The sequence below is a fragment of the Paramisgurnus dabryanus genome, chromosome 21 (genome assembly GCF_030506205.2).
Source record: "Paramisgurnus dabryanus chromosome 21, PD_genome_1.1, whole genome shotgun sequence".
NCBI classification, from domain to species: Eukaryota; Metazoa; Chordata; class Actinopteri; order Cypriniformes; family Cobitidae; genus Paramisgurnus; species Paramisgurnus dabryanus.
This window is the reverse complement of record NC_133357.1, coordinates 21,011,779-21,027,731: the sequence shown is the minus strand read 5'-3', so window position 1 is coordinate 21,027,731 and position 15,953 is coordinate 21,011,779. Positions and strand designations below refer to the sequence as shown.

At 39.2% G+C, this 15,953-nt stretch overlaps 1 protein-coding gene across 3 annotated transcripts in view; it reads left to right on the top strand.

Moving 5' to 3' along the window:
- Positions 1–15,953, top strand: part of plxnb1a (plexin b1a) — a 115,445-nt gene that overhangs the window by 55,058 nt on the left and 44,434 nt on the right. For all 3 annotated transcript variants that reach the window (XM_073812953.1, XM_065286223.2, XM_073812954.1), the window contains exons 2-3: positions 11,646–11,712; positions 11,895–12,984. In XM_073812953.1, coding sequence (XP_073669054.1) covers positions 11,699–11,712; positions 11,895–12,984 — 1,104 coding nt within the window. In that variant the 5' untranslated portion in view covers positions 11,646–11,698. The remainder of the gene's footprint in view (positions 1–11,645; positions 11,713–11,894; positions 12,985–15,953) is intronic.

Genomic DNA, 15,953 nt, shown 5'->3' with positions numbered 1-15,953 from the left:
GTCTGATTTTTTTATTGTTATTTTACATGCCATACAAGATTACAGTCTGCACAATGCTCGACACGAAGGATGTGAAGTCAGCTGCAACAAACATTAGCGTTTACTTTTGCAGTGTTAATGATTAAAACTGTATATGGATGTCAGTATTATGTTGTGGTATGTGGCCCTCAAGCTGTGTTATTGTTCAGCTGCCATTATCAGTAAGGAATGTGTGTTTTCGAGGTGATTCAGAAATGGCGAGGTGATATCAGCTGGCTCTTTTATTGGCTAGAGTTTCATTACACAGCTGCTAAATGCAGTTACTACTGCCTGATGTACAGTACAGTCACCGACTGTTCAGATTAAACTGTGCTGACACAACACGCGTCCTCTGACTCACAGAACACTGCTGTGTCTCATGTAGACATGACAAAACTTACGCAATCTAATACTGAATTGTGTTTATTCAGACTTTGCTTAATGGAGCTTTTTAAAAGTTAACACAATTAAAATGCCATTAAAGTGTCATTTATTTCTCCTTTTTGTGATTTTTAAATCCCAAAACTTTTAAGCTTGTGTACAACACAAATTAAGAAATTTTAAATGTTCAGAGGGATTTAGATAAAGAGAATTGGAACTATCAAACCTCAAAAAGTGCCATAAAGAAATACCATACTATAAAAAGTAAGTTATTATAAAAATGCTGTATAGCTGTAAAGGGATAGTTCAACCAAAAACGAAAATTCTGTCATCATTAGGTGCTGTTTATACCTGGTATTAATGGGGACATTTCATGAAAATCTGACTTTTTCCATGTTTAAGTGCTATAATTGGGTCCCCAGTGCTTCTATCAACCTAGAAAATGTGAAGAACAACCCAGTAACTTAGTTTTAGTAAACCATTCTCTGCAAGCATGTGAAAAAATAGATCATTGAAATTTGGCTCCCCTTGTGATGTCAGAAGGGGATAATACCGCCCCTTAATCTGCACTATCCAACCACGGCACTGTCATTTAGTGCAGAGATCAACTCATTTGCATTTTAAAGGACACACCCAAAAACTGCACATTTTTGCTCACGCCTATAAAGTGTCAATTTTAACAAGTTATAATAAATAATCTATATGATATTTTGAGGTAAAACTTCGTATACGAATTCTTGTGACACCAACGATTTATTTGACATTTTAATTTTTTTTTAAATGTCCCCTTTAGGATGCATTTTGGTCGATCAGAATCAGATCACAAGTGGATGAGAGATACACATTCATGTTTATGGTCTCTTTTGTCCAATTTCGACTGCTTCTGTCCCGATTACTTTGGGGGGATGGTCTGTTCTGATCTGTGCAGTCCCTCTGCTTTCGTTTAAATGAAAGCGGAAGAAATGACGGGTTTAAATTGACGCTAACTAATATTAAGTCCGCTGCTTGTGTAAATAGTAAACATGCCAAACAGAGTTTAATACATGTATGTATGAGCTTTCTCTGATATTTTAGAGCAACCGATGAAATAAGTTTGCGCACCCTTTAAACGCTCACAAAATGGAACAAATGTGAAAGAGAGCAGCCACTTTAGTTCTATCAATGAAAGCTTAAAGATTGCGCTGTAGACTTTGTGTTTGCACTAGAGGTCTGATGTAAAAAATTGTTCTTGGTTAGGGCTGGGACAACGCGTCGACGTAATCGACAACGTCGACGCAAAAATACGTTGACGCAAAATATGCGCGCCGATTCATCAGACCCAAAAAGGCGGCGCCGTATTTTGAAATTTCAAGAGCAATAAACATATATTGAAATGTTTACATTCAGATATGTAAATAGACATGTATAAATTGCTATTAGTTAATTAATGGGGAGATAATCGAGAATCGAACCGAAGTCGAATCGGACTGATAAAATGAATCGTTAGAATAATCGATGCATCGGAAAAATAATCGCTAGATTAATCGTTTAAAAAATAATAGTTTATCCCAGCCCTATTCTTGGTACATTAAATCCATAGGCAGAGTGTAGGCCGTGTGTTGTAGTTGTTCAAACACATGCGTGTCTACACAACAAAAGCAATCCAGTCGAACTTTTACACCCTGTTTACACCTGTATGCCGTCGTCCATTTATGATCCGACTGACCAAAACGTATCTTAATACTAGGTGTAAATAGCCTCTTTCTTACCCTCAAAATGTTCCAAACCTCTATATATTTGTTTGCAACCAAGCAGACTTGGGGCACCATCGACTTCCATTGTAGGACAAAATAATGCTATGGAAGTCAGTGGTGACCCATATCTGTTTGGTTACAACAAAAAAATTTTCAAAATATCTTTATCTGTGATAAGCAGAACAAAGAAATGTATACAGGTTTGAGTGAGTAAATCAAGTGTACAACTTGAGGGTGGTGAGTAAATGATAGCAGAATTTTTATTTTTGGGTGAACTATCCCTTCAAGCCATATAATATCTTTCTCAATTTAGGAAACAGATCCACTGAAATGTTGCTGTCTGTTGTAGCTCTCAAATCTCATCTTCATATTTTCACGCACCATATTTTTTGCATTAATTGCATTTTTAATTGAATGTGTTGTTGGATAACTTTTGTGACCTGGAAGATTTATATTGAATAATGAATTTCCACATCCAAAGCTGTTTTATGGATTCAGACATCTTTAAATCTAGCACACAATTCCATTTCATTTTCTAGTTTTTCATATTTGGAGCCACAGCCTCATACTTTTGACATTCATAACAATATCTGCTTGATTTTTACAGAAGAAAACAAAAGACAACAGAATATCCATTTGTGGTTAAACATTTTCCTTAAAGGCATGTTAGGCAACGGCCGACTTGATTCTCATGGCCCTTGATTGACCCCAGCTTGGCACAAATCTGAGACGCCCAATTTGTAGTCTCTCTCACATCTGGGGTCACTCAAGCACTCGTTCCCTATTCCATCACAAGCCGATTCAATGAACCAGCCACCAAAAAAGATCTGCAGGTTGCTTGAAAGGCTGAGAGCATGTTGAATAATTGAAAACACCCCAAACCTCAAAACCCCTCCCCAGGATTCCCTAATAAACCAGCACCGCGTGTTTGTATCTGCACAACCTGTTTTTATCTGAAAAGCCTCAGATGAAAAACGGCAGGTGTGCAGGTTACCCAATACACCACATTATTTACCTGTTTTGTTTTTACCAATCGGCCAAACCACTTGTATTTCTATGGTGGTCAGTCAGGCAGGCAGGACAAAGACCAGTGTCTCAGAGGGGGGTGGACATCACTCCCCGTCAAATGTTTGACGGTGAAGTCCATGAATAATTTATAACCCAGAGCAATATTAATAACCTGCTCGGGGCCCTTTTAAATGCTCTTCAAAGAAAGTGACTTGCATTGTGTCGGGTGATGTTTAACACGTGTCTTGTTAATTTTGTCAGCTTTGAATTATGATCGATTCCTGATATGTTTAGCCAAATCCTGAATGTAGTTTGTTTAATTGTATGTCATTTCAATGATTAATCTTGGCAGATGACTTCAGTCTTAACCACTGGTTCTGCTTCCTTCCTTTCTTGATCTGTATCCAGTTGTTTTTTGGTGGTCTGTTTGGCAGCTTCCATGAATTACAATTGTGGAGCTGAACAGCATTCAGTAATCCTACACACAAGCCAAGATTCCATCGTTGGTCGCTGTCTGCTTTTTTTACCACTAGAGAAAGACCTGATCAAAATAAAGACCCGTTCACACTGAGAACGTTAACTCTTAAGATACTATATTAGCATTTAGCTAACGTGTTGCAGTTACAAATTTTTCTGCTCCTTTGGTGGAGTCATTTTTTGTTTGAATGGTTATTGAATGGTATAGCTTGTGATGTGGCAGTTTTGTGCTTAACACACTGCCACAAACTCTTGCACAACTTTTTGTGCCAAGTGTAATGGTGGGGCATGTGAAAGAGAGAGACAACAGCATGTCAGAGACAGATACAGACAGACACACACAGTGAAAGCGAAAGAGTGATGGGAATCTCTGTTGAACAGTAGACTTGACTGTGGCACTTTCAAAATGAATCCGTAACCACAACATCAGTGTTTTTTGGATGGGATATTTATAGTGCTGAGGGGTCTCTAACTGTCATGGGAAGTTTGTGTGCTTGAAGGAAGTGGGCCAGTCTTTTAGATAAAGAACACTGGCTTGATTATTCGTTTTATGTCCAGTATGTTGATCGGAAGTTTGCGATTTGTATGTTTTTATTCTTCGGTTCAGACAGCGTGAGATTTTTCATAGAGCTGCCGCTGACTTTAAAGGGATAGTTCGGCCAAAAATGATATTAAACCCACGATTTACTCACCCCCAAGCCGTCCGAGATGCATATGTCCATCATTTTCAGACGTAACTAGTCTTTAACTGTAACTAATCTTTCAGTTATTCCAATGTGAAGTTACGGGGTCCACATCCTTCAAGTCCAAAAAATTGCATCCATCCTTCACAAAATAAATCCAAGAGGCTCCACGATGATAAACAAAGGACTTCGGAGGGTAATCCTCGCTGTGTTGTTGTAGAAATATTCACATTTAAAACTTTATAAACGAAAATAACTTGCTTCTAGTAACGGCGCCATTTTAGTCACGTCCTCATTCAAGATGGACAAATTCCCGCCCTCAGAATTTGTCATACGTCACTAAGAAAAGTGTGTCTAAGATGGCTGCGTTTCCGGAAGCTAGTTATTTTCATTTATAAAGTTTTAAATGTGGATATTTCTACAACAAAACGGCACGGATTTCCCTCAGAAGACCTTTGTTTATCATCGTGGAGCCGTTTGGATTATTTTGTGAAGGATGGATGCACAATTTTTGGACTTAAAGAAGTGGACCCTATAACTTTAAATTTGATTAACTAAGGGCGTTTTAACATTAGCACTTTTGGTGCGCACCCGGGTTCAATTGACATCAGAGTTCGGTACATTTGGATGATGTGAACGCTGTCTTCCGAACTCGGGTGCGCACCCGCGAAGCGTACTCGAGTCCGCTTGAAAAGGGTGGTCTGGGGTCCGGTTCATGTGAACTCCAGATCGGTTCGCTGCTAATGTGAGCGCAATCGTACCAAATCGCGGAAGTGAACCGCTGTTAATTACGTATTATATGAAATGTCCCACCAAAACAGACGTGTGTGTTTGTGTGCGTGCACTTACCTTGACAACAAAATGCATAGAATGCTTGCTTGACTTTTGTTCTTATTTTTTTAAACCTTTGGTTTTGTTTTCAAAGAAATAATACAGAAACGCGGCTGTCTGCCCCAAACATACTAAAGTCGTTTCGATGACAACGGTCTGTCCGCCGACGTCAATTTTGCGGAGGCATTCAGAAATCATCTCTCTGCTTGGAGTGCGTCAATCACGCTTGTCGTCTTCTCGTTTACAGCGGTTGCCAAGCAACATGAGAACGGGCCGGCTGCAGCTTGATGATGCAAGCGTACTGCGGTTCGGATGCAAAAATAATATGTGAACACAGTCCATGGGGGGCATTGGGGAGGGGGAAGCAATCGAACTCTTGTTCGGACCAGGCAATCGCACCAAATGTGAAACCGTCCTAAAAGATCTAAAACATTTTCAAAAATAACTGAAAATGTGTTCGTCTGAAAAATGATAAACATATGCATCTCGGACGGCTTGGGGATGAGTAAATCATGGGTTTAATATCCTTTTGTCCGAACTATCCCTTTAAGGTCCACTGTTTGCATGATGACCTCGCTCCTCCTTCCCCAGGTCCTGTTTGCTGTGCCTTACCCTTCCACCCCCAGAACATTTGTTTATGATTGCTTCATGTTATTTTGAAATGAAATGACAGATGGTTCAGAAGAGTGAAACACTTGGTCTCGGTCTTGCTGAGCGCCCACGGGCTATTCATTGACCATCTGATGCGAATTGCACTGAAAATGCCAAGCACTTTCTAGTTCTGGCAAGCTCTAATCTGATTGGCTGCCTTTGTGCAATGTTGGTTGCAAAGGTTTTTTTACCAGTCTAATGGGAAACAAAATCAATAGCCAAAGTTTGTGAAGTTAACTAAATATCTCCGAGCTGTATATTTGTTTTGTTGTGTCTTATCTGTAAAATAATCATAACTTTGAGTCAGATCAATTTTAGTGGTTAACGATTATTCGTGATTATACACATATATGTATATGTATATGTGTGTGTATATATATGTGTGTGTGTGGGTGTGTGTGTGTGTGTGTGTGTGTGTGTGTGTGTGGGTGTGTGTGTGTGTGTGTGTGTGTGTGTGTGTGTGTGTGTGTGTATACATTATATATACATATATATACATATATACATATATACATATATATACATATTAATACATATATATATATATGTATATATGCATATGTGTGCGTGTGTGTGTGCGTGTGTGCGTCTGTGTGTCTGTGTGTGCGTACGTACGTACGTACGTATGTGGTTTATGGTTAAAAAAACATAATTTTCTACATACCACACAAATTTTTGTAGCTCTAGAAATCCCTGCCTACCTCAAACGCACTGATTTTGTACAAAAATCATTGATTTGAAAAGCGTTGTGTCCCTGATTGGCCAGCTAATCTGTACGTTTTAATTGGCCTGAATACCTCTGACATCAGCCGGAAATGTCACGCTCCTTAACATGTTTGAAAGATTCGCTCAAAATGCAATGCCGACAAGAGTTAACTTACAGGCTGTGAGTCAAAGCGGGAGAAATTATGATAATGTCGCTCTTGTCTACATCACCAATCCCAGGAAGTAAACTGTTGCCTACAATTCACGTGTTTGTTTTAATCCAAGAAAAGAGATTTACGTTGGAAACGTTAACTCGCATCATCGTTTACTTTGGGGGTTTGTACCTTTTGCATATTGTTAACATGTACGCATACACACTTACACACCAAAGGAAATGAAGAATCATGAATCGGGCCATAAGTGCTCTTTAAGATAACTGTGCTACTAAATAATGCATAAAACAAAATTAATTTCGATTGGTCGCTTTACTTCTAAATGGGCGGTTCTTAACCAGAATAAGTGTGGACCAGACAAGGTGAACCAGACCTCATGCTGATGGTAAAAAGTCTATGTAAGACTATGGAAAGGTCAACAATAGTGTTTGGAATGTAAAGTATGCTGTAATGCTTCAATACCCTCAATGTTCAAGAGGTCTATTAATAACATCTCTTATGGATCTACTCACGCTCCTATTTCTCATTATTCACTCCTCTCTATTACATCTCTCTGTTCTCACGCCTTCTTGAAAAATTATTAAATCAAACCACAGATTGTTCCCAGCACCCATTCACCATATTTTACAGACAAATCTCTTTAAGCAGGAACGCTAACAGCATCGGTTTGATATCCGAAAAGACGTCTCAAACATTGTGAAATACGTCTCAGTGCTTATTCTACTTGGTGAATGGCCACATTGTCCCTAGAGATGGATAAATAGCTTTCCTAATCATCCAGAGTGGCAACTTTTCATGTTCATTGTCGTGTCCAATGAGGCGTGACAGCGTAACATTCTGTTGGAGGCCGTAAATATGTGGGGTCACTGCCAACCCCTCCCGGATAGACAGAGGGGTCAGTCTCCTCTCCCCGCTGCTGTGTGAGGCATGCCTCGCAGGCCTTGCGTTACCATGCCAGTCTAAGCGTCTATGCCCCTGGGAACCCTTCCAAACAATACACTCCCTTCAGCATAGGGACGATTCAGAGAGGACTGCTCAGAGTTTTATCGTTCAATACAGGGTGAAGTGCTTGTCGTACTTGTGTGGAATCTCTCTCTCTCTCTCTCTCTCTCTCTCTCTCTCTCTCTCTCTCTCTCTCTCTCTCTCTCTCTCTCATTAACTCAGCCTGTCTGTCTCTCGCCCTCTTGTCTCGCTCTCTCATCACACTTGCTCATTTTCTCTCTCACTCACTTAATCTGTTTCTCGCCGTCTCTCTCTCTCTCTCTCTCACACTCTATCTTTCTGTCTCTCGTCCTCACTTTCCCTCTCCCTCCCCCATTTTCTATGACTGGTTTGTGAAGAGGTGATTTTGTATTGTGTGGGTCTTAACTGTCATTGGTGTTAAATCAACACCACCTGCATGTCTATTCTAGTAAAGATTTAAAAGCAGTCAGCCTAACAAGGGTCTATTATTCTGTTAGCTGTTCACTCACTTTGGAGGTTGAGTTGCTCTGTCTGTGGTGCTCTTCGGCGTTAAACCTAATATTGAGGGTTTTTTTTTTTTTTTTCGAAACACCTCTGAAGTCTGATCACAATGAAAACAGGACTGAAGAGTGCTTTAGGAATGTTTTCCGGTCGGCAGAAATCTTGGCAGTGAATTTTAAACTAATCATGCAAATGTTTGTAACTTGTTGACAAAAATAACATACCAAAGCTAGCATGGAAGGACGTGTCTGAGCCAAATCCAGCACATTAAAATTCATACGTATTTTACGAGGTTGCTTATTCATATTAATTTGTATAACCACAGTTTTGTACGATTTGCCTTCACCCCTCGTTGGGGTTAGGTGTGGGAATTCATTATTGTTTTTTCGAATATTCATACATTTTGAATTAGGTAACTCGTAAAATACGTACAAATTCCTGTAAGATCAAGCTGGCCAAATCATATTGTAGTTTGTCCAATTAATGTATGAATTTCAAGCTACCTTAAAGGATTAGTCTACCCTTTGGCCATATAAAACTATGTTATTACCTCAACTTAGACGAATTAATACATATCTATCTTTTTTCAATGCGTGCACTGTACAGCGTGTTGTGAATGTGTTAGCATTTAGCCTAGCCCCATTCATTCCTATGGTACCAAACAGGGAAGCAACCAAACATTTCCGTGTTTTCCCTATTTAAAGACTGTTACCTGAGGAGTTATACCAGTAAGTATGGTGCCACAAAATAAAACTTTTTTCTGGTACCATAGGAATGAATGGGGCTAGGCTAAATGCTAACACATTCACAACGCGCTGTACAGTGCACGCATTGAAAAAAGATAGGTATGTATTAATTTGTCTAGGTTGAGGTTATAACATAGTTTAATATGGCAAAAGAGTAGACCATTCCTTTAAAGTTTCAGCACTTCGACCTCGGGCGCAGTAATATTGACCGAAGTTTGAGTGAGAGGGGGAGTACTCAGGAGTGATAATTTTTATCTGTTAAAAAACCGCCACGTTTTGTGCCATCATACTTACTCATGTAACTACTCATGTAACAGTCTTTAAATAGGGAAAACATTGAAGTGTTTGGTGGCTTCTAAATTCATCCCTGTTTGGATCCTAAGGAATGAATGGGGCTAGGCTAAATGCTAATACATTCACAACGCGTTGTACACAGATTAAGTGCACGCTTTGGAAAAAAGATAGGTATGTATTAATTAATCTAAGTTGAGGTAAGAACTTAGTGATATATTGAAAAACGGTAGTGTTTTCCTTTAACAGATTAAGAGTCTGTTCACACGTAGACATGTTAAGCTGTGTACGTAAATTTGTTCTGTATCAGTGTTTCGTCTTGACAGATCCGGCATTTTCGGGGCCTGAAACCACTATTTTTTTTTAAACCAGGTACAGGAGTGGATCAATCTGAACACGACAACCTTGGAGTTTCGTGTATCAGTATATTTTGTGATATGATGTCATCACCCCATGTTCGACATCACTACATCACATAACCGCAACAATAACAACAATGCTTGTGTTCGTGTTGCAGAAGGTAGTGTGCCTATTAGCTTTACTAATGCGTTCAAAGTACGTTTTTAGTGGATCTCTTTGGCAGAATTACAGTGCCACTGGCTTGTATACTACATTGATTTGAGTCGTTTCAGTGGTTTAGTAATGTGTATGCAGATATTTCTTGAGACTATATTTCTTTTTTTAGAACAAGGAAATAAGATTGGATAGGGAAAGCCCAGGCTTCTTGCGAATGTTGCTTAAGAAAGTTACAAGTTAACAGATTATGACTTGACCTCTATAGTCAGTTATCTCTCTAACCAAACAAAACAAATCAATACCTTTTGCAAAACATTTACATGATGTTTAAAATACCGATCTCCTGAGTTACTATAACGTGAAGCTTACAAGTCTGGTACTGCACGTCATTCAAATAAAATTAATTAAGTTGAATGGCCATCATCTTATCCGTTAACTTTGTACTGTTTGGTTTTGTTAAGTGTCTTTCCCACATTAATAGATATCAGTGGTGTTTTGCAGACTTTTCAAATGAAAGTGCAAAGTGTCCTGTATATACGTTTCGATTTTTAAGCTCAATGTAAATTCTTGTTCCAGTTTAGTTTGTACACAGTTCAATTGATTAGTCAACAAATCTTTAGTACACTGTAAAAAAAAATCCGTAGAAATTACAATGTAATTGCAGCTGGGTTGCCGGTAATTTACCGTATATTTAAATTTATGTTATTTACTGGCAAGAGTTTGTTCAAAGTTAAATAAATTTTAAATATTAACAAGTCTTTATCTTTACAGAATAAAACTATACAATAACAGTCTCATGCAAAGCATTCTGGGAACCAGAAATCATCATCAACCTTTTTCAGTTTTTTGCTTCAGATTTTGTTTCCCAGAATGTTTTGCTTGATGCTGTTTTTTTTTGTTTTACTCTGTTAAGACAAAGACTTGTAAATGTTAAATGATCATTTAACTTTGAACAAAATGTTGCCAGTAAATAACATAAATTTAAATCTACGGTATATTACCGGCAACCCAGGTGCAATTTCTACGGCTTTTTTTACAGTGTACACATTGATGGTCGAAGGCACAGCACTGTACCTTTATTGTAACTGAGCCAGACGGTTAAAGATCGCTCAAGTTCATTTAGTGGTTGCTTCCCGTAGGGCTGTGTATTGCCAATATTTTCCCACTACGATGCAAGGCCACGTTACGATGCACGATACAATACATTTTTGAATGACATTTTTGTTCAGAATTTAGCAGCTTTTATCATCTTTCTTCCCAGATGCATTACTGTATTATAAGAGAGCAGCTTAAATGTGCATAATAGCTCTTTATTGGATTGCTTACGAGCCGACGTGCAGTCTTTTTTGTGCAACGCTACTTTAACTTCATGACTCACCCTTTGCAACAGTTTTTAAACCATTTAGATGAATTTGATTTAAACATTGTTTATCAGTATGTGTTTTCCATTAGATTCAAACCTCCAACCTTTTGGTTGCTAATGCAGTTCACTACCAACTGAGCTACAGAATAATTATAAATAGGCAAGAGGGGCAAGAAAATGTGGAAAATACCAGAAATGATGCTGCACTTAGGAAAATGTGGAACCAAACCTGATGCTGAGCTATAAGAGATCATTCCAGCATCAAATCACATTATTTCACTTTCATTATTGATTGTTTAGGTCAGCTTGGATTGCCTCAAGAAAGCAGTGACTACCGTCTTATAATGGCCTCATATTAATCACATCTTATTCATATAAAACATCATCTACAGTTTCCCTCCTCTCTCAGTAGAGGATCTCTGCCAATCTACTACTGTACAGCAATGCATTAGGGGATTGATGGTGATTTAGAGCCTATATCATCCAATTTCCTGTCAGAGAGGGATTGCTCAGCTCAACAGCTGTGTCTCACAGTGGTTTTAAGCCTCATGTCTTCGTTACTTACTGTGTTAAAAGCTAATCTGTATGCATTTCTGTCTTCACAGGAATGTGCTATGCCACTGGATAATCAAAAGGACTGCAGCCTCCTGAACCCTGTATGTCTGACAAATGGTGGGTGTATTATTTTTCAAACATAATTATAAACAGACATATTTTATATACATTGTCATTTTTATGAACTTATTTAATAGATCCATATTCTATATATCACGCCACGTCCATTAAAAACTAGATAATGATATTAATATTTGAGCTGTTGTAATACTAACTTTTGTCACAATCTGTTTGATCAGTGTTTTCGCAGTGCAGTGTGGGATGGCCCTCATCTTCACCCTGTTTCAGTCCCTCCTCCTGGCCATTCTGGGTGCCCCAGGGGTCCATAGCAGTTATCCACACTTCTCTTCCAATGACACGGTCTTCCAGCACCTTGCGTTGCACCCTGACCCCAGCATAGGGACGGTCTATGTGGGGGCACGGGACCATCTGTTCCAGCTCGCTGGCCTCGATGGCCTCCGTCTCGAAGTAGATGAGAAAACGGGACGCGTCAGAGACAGTAAAGACTGCTTGCCACCGGTGACCCTTGAGAACTGCCCTCAGGCTGGCTTTGTTAGCAATCACAACAAACTACTGTTAGTGGATTCGTACTCCTTCCAGCTTATCACCTGTGGCAGCGTCCACCAGGGCACCTGCCAAAAACGCAGTCTTGAAAATGTGAAGCAAGTTCTGTTCTCTGCCGAGAGACCTGTTGATACACAGTACGTAGCGGCTAACGACCCGACGGTTTCAACGGTTGGACTTGTAGTGCGGCCGCACGATAAAGATCCGGTCCTGTACGTCGGACGAGGGTACACCAGCAGTCACCCACCAGTCTCCACAAGACAACTTTTGACGGAACCTGTGTTCTCGTACGAGGAAACTGCAAAACTCGCCGTCGCCGGTCGCCTCTCGGAGTACGACCACAATTTTGTCGCTACTTTTGCCCGACGCAACCACGTCTACTTCCTGTTCTATAGGCGCGACCTGAAAACTACTAGGGAATATCGTACGTACGTGGCTCGGGTTTGTCTTGACGATCAGGCGTATTATTCTTACGTTGAAGTTCCGCTAACATGCCGTTTGCCTGGAAAGAACTACAATCTCCTCCAGGGGGCGCATGTGGGTGGTGGAGAATACGGAGCCTCGCAAGTTTTATTGGGAGTCTTCTCAATGCCGCTTAGTGGTGCTAGTGGACCTAGTGAGGAATCGGCATTATGCATGTACAATCTGGATGAGGTGGACCGCAGTATTGATGGTACTCGAGATCTGTGCTACACACAAGATGGGGGCAACAATGTGGCGTACATTGAATATGAAGTCAAATCCAGCTGTGCCAACCTGCCCATGGTGAGTAAATACAAATAAAGTGTAAAGTAGCTTCTTAACTCAGCATTTTTTTTAAAGTTGCCAGCCAGCGCCAGCGTTTTTCATGATTTTCACCAAAGTTTAATGCCTTCCAGAAAATGTTCTTCTTTAAATATATAAACATACAATATACCAAATGAAAGAACAGACCCTCTGCTTTCAAACAAAAATAAACGTTTCATCCTACATTCAGTGGTTCTTTTGCTATCAGCTTTTGAATATGGGTAGGTTTCTGCAAAAACACCACATTTTGAGCTAAAAGCAGAGATAATTCAATTTTTGTGACGGACTTTTCATAGAGATCCCATTCAGAGCGATCTTTGAAACAGACACGGACATGCAGCAGCTTGCCATAGGGCAATACTTCCGGGTTTAAAAATTTGCGGAAAGATGGAAAATCTCGTCAATGGCGGGGAAAGAGTTAATGCCAAAGTATGGTCCACTTTTTCCGTGTATGTAGAGCTGGGCAAAATATCGTTTGTGATTCTCATGCGTATCTCATCAGTTAAGTCAGTTCAGTGATTAGACGTAAATCACCATCACCTGCTTTCAGATGGAGCGGCATTTACTACACAGAGCCGTATTTCAGTAATAGTAAATGCCAATCCATCTTAAAAGGACACTCCACTCTTTTGAAAATATGCTTATTTTTCAGCTCCCATAGAGTTAAATATTAGATTTTTCTATTCAGCTGATATCCAGGTCTGGCGGTACCACCTTTAGCATAGCTTAGCATAATTCATTGAATTTGATTAGACCATTAGCATTGCGCAAAAAAATAACCAAAGAGTTTCAATATTTTTCTTATTTACAACTTGACTCTTCTGTAGTTACATCGTGTATAAAGACAGACAGAAAATTAAAAGTTGCGATTTTCCAGGCCGATATGACTGGGAACTATACTCTCATTTTGGCGTAATAATCTAGCACTGCCCAAAAATAGTCCCCTTGGTTAATTTTAATAGCAGGGGACTATTTTCAGGCGCTCCGTATTATTATTGCGCCTTCTGTAGCCATATTACAGCAGCAAAATCCTTGAATATTACCCCAGAATGAGAGTATAACAACTTTTAATTTTCCGTCAGTCTTATTCTTATCGAAACTCTTTGGTCATTTTTTTGCGCGATGCTAATAATCAGATTTAATGGATTATGCTAAACTATGCTAAAAGTGGTACCACCAGACCCGGAGATTGTCTGGATGGATTTCAAAATGGTAAGAATCAAATGTTTAACTCTAGGGGAGCTCAACAAAAAAGTGGAGTGTCCCTTTAAAGAAGGTGATGGCGATTTACTACTAATCACCGAACCGGCTTTATTGATGAGATATGCATGGAAATCGCACATGTTTTTTCCCAGCTTTACATGTATGTGAGTTTCCATGTACAGTGTGCAACGCATTTTTCGCATACCGTATGTGCATAGCCGGGTTTTTGAAACCTTGCGTACCTTGTACACGTTGATCGTGCATGCGTGTACAAGAAAATGTAGTATATAGCCCTGGAGATTTTGTCGCAATGTGCATGTGTTGAACGTCTGTGTACATGTACGAGTCAAATAAACTAAACTTTGTGTTCAACCGTTCGTGTACACGTAAAAAAAACCTGACTATACTCCAGGTTTAAGATTGCATTTAAAGATATGATGCGATATCTGATGCCATGTTTCACTCTGAGCATACTTTACCCTGGTTATCTTTGGTACTTGCCTTTGAGTGCATTTTAAACCCTAGTTTTTTATTTGCTTAACATCGATCAGACAAGCACTGTTTTATTAACTGCTTGTCCATTGGTCGGAAAATTTATTTGACACTGGAAACACTTTTCGGGTGTTTATTTTACAGTAATATTTGAATATACCGTCCACAGAAGTATGTTATTTTCACAATGTACATTGTGCCGTTACTTACAAGAAAGTTTTAAGGTCAGGTTTTCCCACAGTGGTTCAGCTTTAAAGCTTGGAAAAATAAACAAGATGCCCATCTCTGTTAAACTGTACCACAACATTTTTAGCATTATATTGATTATAATACATTTAACCTCATTTAAATACACTGCTTCTCATTAACTCAAAACAAATTGCTTTAACTCTCATGACCCTGCTTGCCATAGTCTTGAGTGAATTATATTTATACTCTGAAAAGCATAGGGCAAGACATCCTAGCATCAGTTCTAACAAGACTCCAGGACAAATCACAGACCTCAGGGACAAAACCTCTTCGTGACCTCCTTGTATCTGTCTATTCATGTCTTTAACGTCTACAGACCTGGTCTGCTCGCTTCTAAACAGGGTTGTTAGGATCAATAAAACACACACGCCTAAACTAACCTAATGATGTTTGCTAGTGGAGGGGGTAGGGATTTGTACTAGGGTCAAATGTCCAGGAGACTTCGGGAGAAATAGGAATAGTTCAACCAAAATGATAATGATAAACCCATGTATCAAATTGCATGAAAAACACAAAAGATTCCTTTAGAAAGTTTTTGCCCTGCTTTTTTACTGCAATGCATGCCCCCCCATCCAATTGGGGCAGAAAACACAAAATGTTTATTGCAACTGAAGTTGAATGCTTGATTTGTTGTTAGTCTGTAAGTGGTTGCTTTCTGCAAATTATTTGTAGAGCATTTTGGGCGTAACAGTATATTGATATAGATTGATGCTTAGATTGAAAAAAATACAGATAATTTACTCACCACCATGTCATCCAAAATGTTGATGTCTTTCTTTGTTCAGTTGAGAAGAAATTATGTTTTTTGAGGAAAACAATCTAGGATTTTTCTCATTTTAATGGACCCCAACACTTAACCGTTTTAATGCAGTTTAATATTGCAGCTTTAAAGGACTCTAAACGATCCCAAACAAGGCATAAGGGTTTTATCTAGCGAAACGATTGTCATTTTTGGCAATAAAAATATGTAAACTTTTAAACCACAACTTCTCGTCTATCTCCGA